At 40.6% G+C, this 14,951-nt stretch overlaps 1 protein-coding gene across 5 annotated transcripts; it reads left to right on the top strand.

Annotated features, from left to right (window-relative positions):
* Window positions 1-13,492, top strand: pde9ac (phosphodiesterase 9ac; the record flags this gene model as incomplete). Of its 5 annotated transcripts, none has more annotated exons than XM_083887281.1 (18): window positions 1-96; window positions 3,103-3,173; window positions 3,672-3,749; window positions 4,677-4,720; window positions 4,839-4,893; window positions 5,133-5,203; window positions 5,297-5,384; window positions 5,475-5,556; window positions 5,638-5,712; window positions 5,804-5,890; window positions 6,872-6,976; window positions 7,107-7,189; window positions 7,587-7,743; window positions 8,899-9,012; window positions 9,264-9,368; window positions 9,459-9,587; window positions 9,705-9,800; window positions 13,416-13,492. In XM_083887281.1, the coding sequence occupies 18 exons, from the start codon at window positions 28-30 to the stop codon at window positions 13,461-13,463; spliced, it is 1,557 nt and encodes a 518-aa protein (XP_083743407.1). The 5 variants fall into 5 exon arrangements, with proteins under 5 accessions (XP_083743407.1, XP_083743408.1, XP_083743406.1 ...); XM_083887282.1 differs by lacking the exon at window positions 13,416-13,492 and adding an exon at window positions 10,983-11,033; XM_083887280.1 differs by lacking the exon at window positions 13,416-13,492 and adding an exon at window positions 10,980-11,033 and having other exon boundaries at window positions 28-96.
* Window positions 13,493-14,951: the final 1,459 nt, after the last annotated feature.

Below are 14,951 nucleotides of genomic sequence, written 5' to 3'. Positions count from 1 at the left end.
TGTGTCAGAGAGGAGAGGGAGGTCGACATGGGCTCCAGCTCCTCCTCCTACGCTCCAAAAACCATTTACCTGGATGTGGGCGGGAAGGTGCAAAAGGTACGTCCAAATTCCCATGGAAATGTTATATACTCTGTATATTTTATTAGGGCTTTAAGTCAGTGTTTTCACAGTCCTGGTCGTCGGGGACCCACTGCCTGCCCTGGGTTATTTTAGATGCTGCCCTGCTCCAACACACCTGGTTCAAATGATCAGCTGGTTATCAGGATGGATATCACCCACTGATGTGAATCAGGTGTGTTGTGGCTAAAATAATGCAGGAGTGGGAAACACTGATTTAAAGTGAGACGAACAAAGGTCAGGTTTAATAGAAATTCAACAAATATGGGTAACAGTTTACGTTAAATGAGAGTACAGTATCAGTGCAGTAAAGTTACAGTATATTAATAATGTTGTAATATTTGATGTCGCTTATTTCTGTAGCAATGGCCAAGTAATTGTTGGCTAATGACAAAGAAAAATGTGTGTGGGACCTAAGGGAGCGTGAATTTCATATTATTTTAGTTATATTTTTTTTTAATCAACTTTGATTCACAAATATAAAAATGGCGAACCGGATATTACTGATATTACTATTATTGACAAAAACACGGTAACATTTTTAAAATTCTTCTCACTGTCACACTGTAATTGCAAAGCTGGGAATTGCAGCACAACTACTATGGTATTACCATAATATTACCTCCCTATCACTAGATTATTACCATACCATTAGGCTTTCTATTCTATTATATATATATATATATGATTCTATTCTATATATATTAGTAAGTATTAAGTAACGATTAAAAATAATAGATATTCCATACATCAAATAATCTGGATTATGCATGTTTTGGTATTACCATAATATTACTTCCCTATCACTAGATTATTACCATACCATTGGGCTTTATATTGTATATCTTCTATATATCTATCTATCTATATATCTATAGATAGCTAGATATATTGTAGTAAGTATTAAGTAACAAAAATAGATTCCATACACTTAAAGAACATCAAATAATCTGGATTGTGCATGTTTTGTTATTACCATAATATAACTTCCCTATCACTAGATTATTAGCATCCCATTATTATTATTTATATTCTATTATATATATATCTCTCTATATATAGAGAGATATATAGATATATTGTAGTAAGTACTAAGTAACAATTAAAAATAATAGATATTCCATACACTTAAAGAACTTCAATGTACAATACTTTACGTTAACTTCTAGATTATTTTGGGCTGTGTATTAAGCCTGATTGGATTTTAAATAGGAGTTTAAATGAAAAGTCACCTCCCGTTAGCTACGGTCATTAAATTGTAATTTCCATTCACACAGGAGGGTTTTCCCCCTGTGGACTCAGTCGCCTGAGGAGGAGATAAATTCACATGGTCTTGCAGAGCGGTTTATCTTTCAGGTGTTACTGACAGAAACAAAACACCTGTTAGTAGAAGCTTACGCCACACTTTTCTCACTGACACCTCTGGGGGGGGGTGAGAAAAGTGTGAGCGAAATGATGGATTCAGCAGTTACGCTGCAAAAACTATGGTGGGGAAAATAAAGTGTATCATCTTCAAGGTCATGATAATAACAGAGGATTAAAAAACTTTTTTTTTTCAGGCTTCAGATTCCTGATTTAGCATTCCAAACATACATGAGATCAATCCAAGTGAAAGCACTTGCTGATCCGGTGAAGTACAGGAGTGTCTTCAAGTAGAGAGCTGGCCATGACACATGTCTGTTGAAGAGCACCCAGCCCACGACCACAGACGTCGTGTTTGTCTGCTACACCTGCTCGTTGATCGCAGCTTTTGCTCAGGGTCTGCAGATAAAGAAAACTTTATTTATACCCTTAGGGCAATTCAGTTTCTCCACACACACACAAATCCCGAGTGCATGAGGAAACACTACAAGGCATTTGGGAGGGAATAAACACTGCCCAGGCTAAAAAGATAGTGATAAATACCTAAAAATACACACATGAGAGTTCAGATCACGTCAGCTCATTTTGTTCCCAATTATTATTATTATTATTTTTATTTTTTTTAACAGACTTTTACTTCTTTCATATGATTTTGCCTGTTTTTCTGTCCTTCTTTCTGCCAGAACTGGTGAACCAACAAATACAATAATAAGTGATGTACACTACCGTTGAAAAGTTTGGGGTCACCTATACAATTGTTTTGTGTTTTCCATTAAAAGTCACACTTTTATTCATCAAACGAGTTGCAAAATTAATAGAAAATATAGTCAAAACATTGACAAGATTAGAAATAATGATTTTTATTCAAAATAATAATTTTGCCCTTTCGTTTTCAGCTGTGCTAACATCATTGCACAAGGGTTTTCTAATCATCCAATAGCCTTCTAATGCGATTAGCAATCACAATGTACCATTAGAACACTGGAAAGGGGCCTCTATACACCTATGTACATATTCCATTAAAAACCAGACGTTTGCTGCTAGAATAGTCGTTTACCACATTAACAATGTATAGAGTGTATTTCTGATTCATTTAATGTTATATTCAGTGAAAAAAAGTGCTTTTCCTTCAAAAATAAGGCCATTTCTTAGTGACCCCAAACTTTTGAACGGTAGTGTATGATAAATATACAGTACACACATACTTTTGTGACTTTTGTTATAAAAGACTACACTAGAGAAGGTGCAAACTACATCCGCAGACAAAAATGGCTTCTGATTTATTTTCACATGGCAAAAGTCGGATAAAGTTGTCGTCTCTTCCTCTCGTCTTTACTTTCCTTCATTGGTCTCTGTCTCTCTTTTCCGACTTGAGTTCGTTCACGTGTGGAACCAGCCATGAAACAAACCCTTTTACTTGACGCTGCCGAAAAAAAACACATGAAACTCGATCATCTCCTCAGCAGCTGCTTGTGTGCAGCGGTGTGCAGGTGTGACACAGACACAGATTACACTGTGCTAGATTTGTGAACCAGAGAAAAGGCTTCCTCCCCCAGTAAGATGTAATGTACAAAAAAAAAAAAAACAGTTGATTTAATACAAATCTGTGTTTGTGTCTCCAAGGTGGTGTTCAGTCGACACTGCAGTCCATGTGACATCAAGGAGCTTCTGTGTTCCTCGTCAAACATTCCCAGGTTTGTCCTGTGACGATTCTCACTCGTTCATTCATGCGAGGATGTTTTCACGTCTCTTCTTCAGAGAATTCAAAACAAATTGAGGAGCAGAGCACGATATCAAAAGAGACTCGAACAGTAACAGTTCTGCAGACATGCTCCTTTGGTCGGGAAACATCAAAGCGGATAATGAGGCAACAGAGATTTGTCGTCTGCCTTTACTGAGGAAGATAAACTCTTCATACTCGGCAGTTGGCATCTTTCCCGTCCTTCCCTTGAAGTGGATTACCAATGTTTTAACTGCTAACAGTGCACTATGTCCAAGATAAAACGAGAGATTCTATTGAGTGAATTATGTAGTGTGCAGCTGTGATTTAAATCAACAGTTAAAGGTCAGCTATTGTACGTAAAACCTTAAAAACAAAAGCATGTACAAGAAATGATAGAACTGAGATAGAATTGTGTAAAAGTACACAGCTACAGATAATTATATATACATTTTCCCTCTTATCCCAATAGGAACACAGCCATTATGATGGTGGACCCAGAAGGTGCCTTGGTCTCCATTGATCCCACCATGCCGACCAACTCTCCAAAGTAATATATCTATATCTCTATGTTGTATTGATTTATCTTTCCATACATATATACATATGTCCATTGAGGGCCAGTATACACCCTGGACCAGGTTTTCTCACTCCTGGTCCTGGGAAGCCACTATCCTGCATTTTTTAGATCTTTCCCTGCTCAAACTCACCTGATTCAAACCTAAAACATGCAGAACAATGGCTCCCAAGGACCAGGATTGAGAAACCCTGGTCCTGGACAGTCCACCACAAACAACTCAAATGAACCCTTAGAACACAGAGCATTTTGGCGGATTTATTCCATGTTTAAACATACAGTATATACAAAAGGCTATAAGAGTGTCTTATGTCTTTTATTTCAGCACAGCCTATAGGCAAAGGCGCCATATGTAAGAATGTGGCCAAAAACTGTTACTACACCAAAATTCAAAATAGCGAGGTCTTTTATGTTTAGTTTTCTCCACTATTGCAGCTCAGACGTAACTGGCAACCCGTGGTTGCTCGGCAGCTGAGACTCTACTGACTGCAATGATTGGTAGACGGCGGTAGGTGGCGCCACATGCCAAAACATGATTTCAAAACATAAACATGATTTGCAGTCTGCAAAATATTTTTTTTAATGCAAATATTTTGTCTGTACTGTTGTTGTTGGTGAGTTCAGTTTGTTATATGAACATTATTCCTGAGTCTCTGTGACATATTAGGAGGATTTTATGGCCAGTTGCTTTAGATTTATTACATAATGCACCTTTAAAATCAGATTGAATTTGTGAAATCTGGAAATGGGTCACAGTTCAAAGTTTGCTTGGCTCGTTTTTAGGAACAAACCCCCCCCCCCCCCCCCCCAGGATGTCCATATAAGGTGTTGTGTGACAAAAGTGACCATAAAGACACTTTAAGTTGAAAAGTAACAGTTGCCCGTGTGATTTCCCTGCAGCTCCTTGTACAAAGTCGTCCCTATGTCTGCTGGTCAACTTGGAGGTAACGTGTCTTTGCTCTTCTCTCTAAGACGCGGCACAAGTTTGAAAGTGTGTGTGTGAAAAGTGTTTGTTGCTTCACTGGTGATTTATCAGGATGTGGTGTTTTTTTGTGTCTGCAGAGAAGGAGGACATGTTTCAGAACGTGTTGTCCCAGGTGGCTGAGCAGTTCAGCAGGTAACAACGGCAGTTGTTGATGTTATGGCTGAAGCTCGCACCCCTTCCTTCCCCAACCCTCCCTAACACATAGCTTACATATAACTTACACATACCTGGCACCGGGGCATTTCAGTGGTAAACATGTTGAAACCCATTGAGGCAAGTCTAAATTAGACCACCTTTCAAGTCCCTGCTTCACTCTTCATTCCCTTATTATTTTGTTGTTGTTGTAGTTATGATTTGACTTTATGTCACAGAGCCTTTCGCATCAACGAGCTGAAGACTGAGATCACCAACAGGCTGGCCATGCTGGAGAAGAGAGTTGAATGTGAGTGGGTTTCGTTTTTCGACCGTGTTTTTTGAGTCACCACTGAGCTCAATGTGAACTCTGCTGGAAACACATGTTTTGTTTTTTTTTCAGTGGAGGGCTTGAAAGTGGTGGAGATTGAGAAGTGCAAGAACGATCTGAAGAAGCTACGGGATGAGATGGCTTCAAGAGGTGGCGGCAGGCGAGTTTGACGTCTGCACCCGGGCACCACATCTGCTGCAACTCCAATAAAATCTAAAAACAACCTTTTTTCTTTCCCTCATGACCTCAGAGTTAACTGTCCATGCAAATACAACTTCTCCGACGACGGGAAGAAGGTCACTCCCAGACGTGATGTCCCCAATTATCCAAAGGTACAGTGTGTCCACGGTCTATTATGTGACAAAGCTCACTCCCGATCGTCTAATGCTTCTGTTTCTGTTGGCCACACACAGTACACACTGTCTCAGGAGACCATCGAGGCTTTGAAGAAGCCAACTTTTGACGTCTGGCACTGGGAACACAATGAGGTTTGTTGATATCACAACTTAACTCCGTATCACCCGTTTTCCATTCCAAGTCAACCAAGCCAGTAATCTCTGCTGTCTTTTGTTGCTGCAGATGCTGAGCTGCCTGGAGTATATGTACCATGACCTGGGCCTGGTGAAGGAATTCAGCATGAACCCCATAACACTCAAACGCTGGCTGGTAAAGTTAAAACAATACAGGACAATGATATTCATCTATTTCAGTTCATTTTAAAGACAACGGCTTCATCCTACAAGAAAAAAAAAGGCTGAAGCTAAAGCTCATTTACACCAATATTTACATTACAACCAGTCTATTCAAATGGCGCCTGTAGGAAGTATGTACTCCTATAGTGTGAGCTGAAGAAGATTTTTCAGTTATGGTAATGCATGATAAGGAACGTAAAGGCTAACATAATAAGCTATGCTAATGCTAATCTAAAAATTAAAAAAATTATGATGTTGCACAGTGTTTGTATTATGTTAGCCCTACGCTAATGTTAATCGTAGCTTCGCTAGCTTACCTTTGGAAACAGGTTTGTCAAGTTAGCTGCAAAATAGAGGCATGCTAATGCTACATAAATATGTGCTCGCTTATTGGTGAATGGACACCTCGTCGTTTCAGTATAACACGATGTTCTGTGTTGAACTGTGTGAAAATGTCTCACCCACCGCGAGGACAGCGTCTTCACTCCCACCTCCCCGCTCCAGACAGCGCAGCTGCTGCTGATGAGCCACTGTCTGCCTGGTGTAGCGTGATAAATCAGCGAATATTTAAATTACTCCAAAAAATGTGAAGATCAAGGATGCACACCATACGGCCATGCTCAACCCATATCTAAAATCTTAAGGCGAAAATAATTGCAATTTCTTTAATTTTTTTTTTTTTTAAATGCACTTTGCAATGTACGTCCTGCATTACAAATAGTCCTGCATTACAAAATCATACTTTTTTGCATAAACGATGTGATGCTAGCAACAACAAATAAACTACGTGAACTTATGTCACTAATACTTTTAACCGATAGCCATTCACTTTAAAGTTTAAATAGAATATTGCAAATATAAACCATTTTTATACATTATTCCACAGGTTCGAAGCATTTTTAATAAAACCTTTTTGCACCAAGCACACTGAAGGAATCACTTTCTGTCTTCAAAGTTGGGAATTCAGGAGAATTACCGTAACAATCCCTTCCACAACTTCCGCCACTGCTTCTGCGTGAGCCAGATGATGTACGGCATGATTCACCTCTGCAACCTACAGGTACGCATCCCGTTCGCCAGAACGCTGTAGTGAATTATCCTGCATTTAATTTGCATTTAACACACACACAAAAAAGAACAAATAAGGTCAAAGTCATTTTGCATTTTCTAATATTGCGATTCCTCTCCAGGAGAAGCTGACTCTCACTGATATGGGCATTTTAATGACAGCTGCAGTGTGTCACGACTTGGACCACCCCGGTTACAACAACACGTAAGACATCACTATTCTATATCTGCGGCGTTGTTTACACACAGAGCGGCGCTGACGCCCATTGACCCCGGTTTGTTTTGACATCCTCTGCACAACACGGCTGTCAATGGACTGTGAGACAAGTTCAACACGGAGAGAGTTCTGGTATGAAAACATGCTGATTTAGATTATCAGCTTCTTTTCAAGCGGCTTTTTTTTTTTTTTGGCAAGCAGGGACTTTTATCAGGGAAAAATACTATCAATCTGTCATTAGGTACAGCTCATGCCAACAGAGATTAAGATGGGGCCACAGAAATCCAGGTTTAAGAGACTCCTTGTACAACAATCTAAGAATGGTTCAAGGTAGTTCAAATAGGGCTGCCATATATTTATTTAATATTTGTCATTCATCTGTCAGCTATCAAATCAACGCCCGCACAGAGCTGGCAGTGCGCTACAATGACATCTCCCCCCTGGAGAACCATCACTGTGCCGTGGCCTTCCAGATCCTGTCACTTCCTGAGTGCAACATCTTTGCAAATGTGGATCCTGAGTCGTTCAAACAGATCCGACAGGTAAAACAACTGATTTGGAGACAATCTAAAATATATAACTATGAATATGTGTCTAGTTTAACAGGACAGTAAAACAAATTTAAATTATGTGCAATAAACCTCCGTACACGTTCCCAGATAACCAACAGATGTAACCACCATAAGATAAGAAAATGAATATTCATACTTGATTTAGAAAAATAACAATTTACTTATATTCACATTAAAATCAGACATTCAAATCATCAAATCAATATTCTTCAGTTGTAAATGGTCAAACAGTATTCCAAACATCTTATTGGATAAACCCACCACAAACAAAAGACACACTTCCTGTGCACATTAAATTCCACACTCAAATAATTTCCATTAAAGGTGAAGTAAGTAGTTTATCTAGAGGAGAGGCTGAAATTTACAACAAAGAACTGCTCCTCTGCTCACCCCCTCCCTTCCCTGAGCGCAACGGTGTCCTCAGCAGGTCAAATGTCGTCCTCGTCGTCTTTCTCCGTGTCAGCAGATGAGGTTCGTGAGGCGAGGGAGAGGGCGAGCTACCGCGGCCGCAGCAGACGAAGCGGAGAGAGAGGAGGCGGGACTTCCGCTACAATTAAAGCGACGCTTGATTTGTTCTTTCGCGTTTGTCCTTACAGGCTCCCGTAGAAACATGGCGTCTCGCTGCTAACAGTGGCTATGCAACCGCGGCCCGCGACCATGTTATTTTACATGACTTTTTGAAACACTACAAAAATGAAACACAAACTATTATACAGTGACTAGACAATGCAGGAGCACATAATATGTATAAAAAAATGGATTTTGGGTTATATAAACCCATAAATACTACACAGTGTCCCTTTAAATCTCATTAAATAAAAATAAAACTCATACCCTATAGCCGGCAAAATATTCATAAATACCAAATTTAGTTAATTCTGCAGCTGCTTCACTCTCCCGAGTTAGAGACAAAATGTACATTTTAAATCCGTTAACACAATACACAAAATTGTATTTAGAAGTTTGAATATTCAAGTAGTACCTTTTTAACCTCCTATTTATAGCATGTATGAATGTATCATATTATGTATTAATATTTTTTTATGAACATTCAGAGCTTTTGTCTTCTAGATTTTCCACAGGGCTACACAAAGTTCTCATACAAGCTTCCATTTTTGTTTCCAGGCAATCATCACCCTCATTCTGGCCACTGACATGGCCAGACATGGCGAGATACTGGACTCCTTCAAGCAAAAAGTGGACAACTTTGACTTCACCAACGAGGAGCACGTGACATGCGTACGTATGTCGCAGGGGAAATCCCCGTCCGACGCGAGCTGTCCGTACGAGACCTGACCTCAGAACAAGAGGGACTTTTTAACGTCATGTGCGCTGTAATCAGAAGACGAAGCCAAATGAGTTTATTAGATTATTAATGTAATAGAGGAGGCATTCACATGATGTACTGTGGGTGATTCGTTAATGAATAGGCTTCTGTGCAGCTGACCATAGTTTGGATTGATGTCATCAGTGTGTGTGTGTGTTTTCAGCTGAAGATGGTTCTAATCAAGTGCTGCGATATTTCCAACGAAGTGAGGCCAACTGAGGTCGCCGAGCCATGGGTGGACTGTCTACTGGAGGAGTACTTCATGCAGGTGATTTGTTGCCGTCAGCTTAGGGGAAATAACTCTTTCAGGAAGTTCTTCTGAATACTTCCTTGTTTGTGTTTTTTTTTTTTTTCTCAGAGTGACAGGGAGAAGTCTGAGGGTCTCCCTGTGGCTCCCTTCATGGACCGAGACAAAGTCACCAAACCCACCGCTCAGATTGGATTCATCAAGTTTGTCCTCATTCCAATGTTTGAGACTGTCATGAAGGTAGAGCTTTATCAGTACGGCCATGTGTGTGTGTGTGTGTGTGTTTATTCCACGGTGGTGGTGGTGGTGTCTCTGAAAAGCAGGTGACGTTCATACTTCATCTGTGTTTTCCTACAGCTGTTCCCTCAGATAGAGGAGATCATGGTTCAGCCTCTGAGAGACTCCCGCGATCACTACGAGGAGCTGAAACAGATCGATGATGCCATGACAGAGGTAGAGCCAGTTCTGTTTGTCTGTCAGTTTGTCTGTCTCGTAGCAGGATTATTCAAAACTACTGAACTAGTTTTCTTAAAGGTGCATTATGTAATAAATCTAAAGCAACTGGCAATAAAATCCTCCTAATATGTCACAGAGACTCAGGAATAATGTTCATATAACAAACTGAACTCACCAACAACAACAGTACAGACAAAATATTTGCATTAAAAAAAATCTTTTGCAGACTGCAAAACATGTTTATGTTATGAATTCATGTTTTGGCATGTGGCGCCACCTACCACCGCCTACCAATCATTGCAGTCTCAGCTGCCGAGCAACCACGGGTTGCCAGTTAGGTCAGAAAACGAAACCTAAAAGACCTCGGTATTTTGAATTTGAATGTAGTGACCGTTTTTGGCCACATTCTTACATATGGCACCTTTAAGATTAGGGGGCATTTATTTATGTATGTATATATTTTCCCTTTCTGTAACAGAGAGAGAAATGAAAAGAGTGCATATATATATATATGTATATATATCTATATTTTACATACAGCACTTTCTTAGATCCTTGAAGCAGACGACATAAACTCCTGTGTCCTGCAAATTGACATCTTTACACATTTTTTTTTTTACTAATTGCCCTTCCCCCGAATTTCCCAACACGTCGAACCCCTCATAAACACATCGAGTAAAATTATTATAATATGACAACAGTGTTGTTATTTAGAGTTTCTGTTTTCAACACTGTGGAAACAATGATATCATGATTTGACCTCGGGGGGGGGGGGACGGAACGTGTTGAAGAAGGACGGGAATTAAAGCCTGCACACACATGCAGCAAACAAACAGCCAAAAGTGACTCCTTCCTTTATGGGTGCAAAGATGCCAATTTGCCTGTGAGGACACGTCAAACTGGGAGTAGAGAAAATGTCAAAGTTAAAAAAACAAATAATGGCAATAATGTGTGCTTCCTGCTGTGAGAAAAGAGTAAACAAATCCGTGTTTTCCTACACACTGAAGCTTGTCATTTAGGCTTTTTTTTTTTTTCACCTGAAGCAACAAAACACTACCAATGCTCAGTTAAGCAAATCATTTCACACGGGGCGGGGTCACACACACACACACACACAGATGCATTAACATATGCATCCAACAACTTGCTAACATAAAGGTGTGTCTTTTGTCCAATGAGGCACAGAAGAAAAAAACTGAAAGTATGTCATTAGGCGGGAAGAAGAAGTAAGCTCTGCAGTGAGTGAGTGCAGTGGTATCTGTGTAAGTAACATAACTGACTCCTTGGTTGTGCTTTGGTGTCTAGAGATAGTGTCACGAGTGCTCTGCCTCTCTATTATCTGTCTATTATCTCTATCTCTCCCTCTCAGCCTGGCACTGCTGGCCTGTCCTCCTTTAACCGCTGAACTTTCTCTACCAAAGCCTGTAGGAATGCGCAGCACTTTCATCACTTTGGATTCTTTCATTAAGCAAACACGACAAAAAGGAGTTTACTTTAATGAGCTCACGCGCTGGAAAACCCAACAGGGGATTCCGTTTTTTCAAAGCGCAAAAATTGGTTCAGCGCCAAGAAAAGTGTTTTGTCTTTGTTTGTACAGAAGACACAAATGAAGTGAGGCGCACGGAATATCCAGCAGCAGTTACTAAAGTAAACACGACAGTGGTGTAACACCATCTAATATGAAAAATTAGGGATGAGGCGATATGATACTTAAGGCGCTTTTCTACTACACAGTTTTAGCACAACACGGCTCGAATCGAAGCAGGTTTTTTTTTTTTTTTGCTTTTCCATTAGTGATAATGCTTTTTATTTAGTACCTGCTCTGGCGAGGTTTCAAGTGAGCTGAAAGTGTGCCGACCACTGATTGAGATAGAGTGTTGTCACTGGAGGAGTCATGAGCGCGACCATCCAACACAGGAATCAAACCAAAACGATGCTGAACTGTAGATCAGTTTAAAAAGATTTCAAACAGTCCTGCGTTAATCTCCAACATTTAAGGCCACATTATACTTCTCCGACTACGTAATGCGTTATCCGACTGCGTCACCACGGAGACGCCTCGAGCCTTTATACTTCTGCGTCGTGGTGACGGACACACGCTGCAATTTCCCGCTTGATCAGTAGGGGTCGCTGCACAAGGTTGTTGTGCTTCAGGCTACAGTGAGCAATGGTGTCCGAGAGAGAAAGAGAGAGAAAGACTGTTGTTGTTGAAACAGTTGCCGTTTCTCACTTTTCTGTGTGACGGAACGCAGTTTAAAGATAATTTGAGGCAAGAAATTGGCCATTTAGAGTCTAAACATGTGCTGTGTGTGTTAAGATATGACGTATTTATAGTTTGGCAGCGGCGTTATCGGCGGGGATCAGTCCCGCGTCTGTGGACGCTCGGTGCGCACTGTGAGCCGGCACAGAGCAGCTTCGCTCGGCCTGTCCTGGGGACCAATCGCAGCTCTTGCCGTCTCCGTTGTCCCTTGACGGAGTGACGGACACTTAAAAAATATTTTGTGCAGTCGGAGACGACGCAGAGGCTCTTCGACAGGCTCTGCGTCGACGCAGAGGACTCTGTGTAACCTACGGAGAGCACTTTAAGCAGAAGTATAAATTGGGCTTTAGCAAGGAAAGTGTCTAAAATTTCAGTCTGGTGTATTTAGTGACGGCAATGCCGAAAGCAGGCGATCATGAGCTGAATCACAGCCATATTTCACTTCAGTGACTGCGTCATGAAGGACGTTCTGAACAAATCGTTTTAATGAACTGATTCTAATGATTCAGTTACACGGAAAACGACTGTTTTGCTCGTCTCTAGTGGTATGTCGACCCCGCCCACATTGATGAGGTACTGTGAATTAACTTTAAACGCGCCTGATACCCAAAACCGTGCAGAGCCGTGCTAAAACTGTACAGTGGAAAAGCGCATTAGTCCGATACTGGTCAAAATCACTGGATCAGATGTAGGACAGAACTTTTACTGACTGTAAAAGTGTCAAAACAGCAGCATTTTGCAGAGTCATGTTTTGTTTCTTTAGAATATGTGTTACACACGGATAATGCTAAAAATAAAAAAAAATCACTGTATCAGACTTGTATATCGGGATCAGTGGATTCTTGCTGTATCAGTATCGGACATGAATAAGCGATATCGTGTCATCCCTCATTAAAAAAAATTAAACTACGCCATGACAGAATGGAAATGACTCAAATGCCCGAAAACAAAGTGGTGAAAATGTGGCTTAGTGACGAGATGCCAACATTGTCGCCTCATTCATCGACACTACGACCTCTCTGCTGTCTTTTTCACATCGCACTTTTCCACAGAAACAAACATGAAGAGAAAATAAATCAGATGAAGTCAGCACTCGAGCGAGAGTACGTTTAGACTTTTCCGCTGACGGAGGTCAATCCCTGCTCACTGCTCTGTGTAGACTTCAACCAGTCCGTCCACCCCCCCCCCCCCCCCCTTTATGAACACTGCGGTGGATGATAATGGATGGTTTGTGCCGATTTGGGCACAGCCAGTCTGCGTTATTTAAAGCTAGTTTTTAGCTTCAGTGTTCCTCTTTTTTTTAGGCTGATGTGTGTCTCTCTGCCTAATTCCAGCTTTTATTTTATTTCCAGGGATCTTCTTTTGTGATCAAATTCAACAAAGACTTTAAAAAGACATGAGCAGAGTCTCTCGGTGAGGACATTCCGGGGCTGCGTGAAGATGACGAATTGAGCAGGAGGGAGAGGGAAAAGAAGGCAGACTGCTTGGCTACATACTGAGCTAAACTTAGGCATCAAAGTGGCATATCTTGAACTTTGACTTAGACTTTTGCACTGGATGTAACAAAGAGGGACCTGCTGACCTCTCTGCATATTTATGGTGTTTATGTTGTTCTCTCTCTGTTCATAGAGCCTCAAGAGTTTGAAGGACCAGTTCCTCTAAAATCCAATCATTTTGAGATTGATTCACATTGCATATTTATTTTTTAAATATACAATGGCTGCAGAATTGGCCTCATTTATAAACCAAATGTACAGGAAAACACTTTCTAACAACCATCATATAACAATATATATAACCATTTCTGCACCAAAGAGGGATTCCCTTTTCACCTCACTGTAGCAATGCATTTGAAACTGACATGGTGCACCGAGTGTTTTCCCAAAAAAAAAGTAATGCAGCCGTGCACCTTTTATTTTTTGTTCACACACACACACACACACACACAAAAACACACACACCCACTGAGTTCCAATATCACAATTCTAGTATTGGTGTCTTGAAAACATAAAAAGCCATGTAGGGATGTATATTATTCAAGATGTTACACAATTTGTCCAATAAAAAAATGTTCACAAGACAATGTTTGTCTCTCTACACACATTTCAGTGTCTTCTGTCTATAAAAGGTGAAGTGAATGAGTCCACGTAGATGCTGCATTTACCACCAGCTGGACATCCTACTTGTGCTCGGAGCTTTAAAAGTTCACAGTTATACTGGGTTTTTTTTGTTTTTTTTGGGTGGTTAATAAATTAGTCCTACATTCATCAATCATGCAATCAGTCAAATTGTATTTGTATAGCCCACACAGTTTACAAAACACAATTCGTCTCACGGGACACAGGGTTGGTAACATCCTCTATCCTTAGACCCTCGACCAGGGTATGGAAAAACTACCAGGGGAAAAACCCTCATAACCTTAGGGAGAACAACAGGTGAGGGATCCACTCCTTGGACGGACAGATGTGTAGTAGATGTTACCCAAAACATACAATTACAAAGAATGTAATCGACAGAATTTAACCCATCCTCTACTAAAAGCCTTCCCAGAAGACAGAATCCTTTTTTTTGACCTGGTGGGGACTCAAACTGGCAACCCTCTGGTTGCAAGCCAAGTTCCCTTTCCACTTGGCCACAGGCTCCCAATGGAGTGATACCAAGCTCAAAAACTATGAAGATTAGAAATAAATGTTCATGGCTGCTTGGTTCGAACCATGAGCCAAATTTGAATCTCTTTACTCTTGACTGGCATAACAGTGATATGTTTCCATCCTCCCTCCATAAGTGGTGAAGTAACACGTATCACCACGTGTGCACGTGTGGGGATGTTGCTACAGAGCGGGGAAAACAAAGTGAGCAATTCAATCACGGTCACTTGTAACGAAACA

The sequence above is a fragment of the Microchirus variegatus genome (genome assembly GCF_963457635.1).
Source record: "Microchirus variegatus genome assembly, chromosome: 3".
Classification (NCBI taxonomy): Eukaryota; Metazoa; Chordata; class Actinopteri; order Pleuronectiformes; family Soleidae; genus Microchirus; species Microchirus variegatus.
This window is presented reverse-complemented; position numbering and strand designations above follow the sequence as displayed.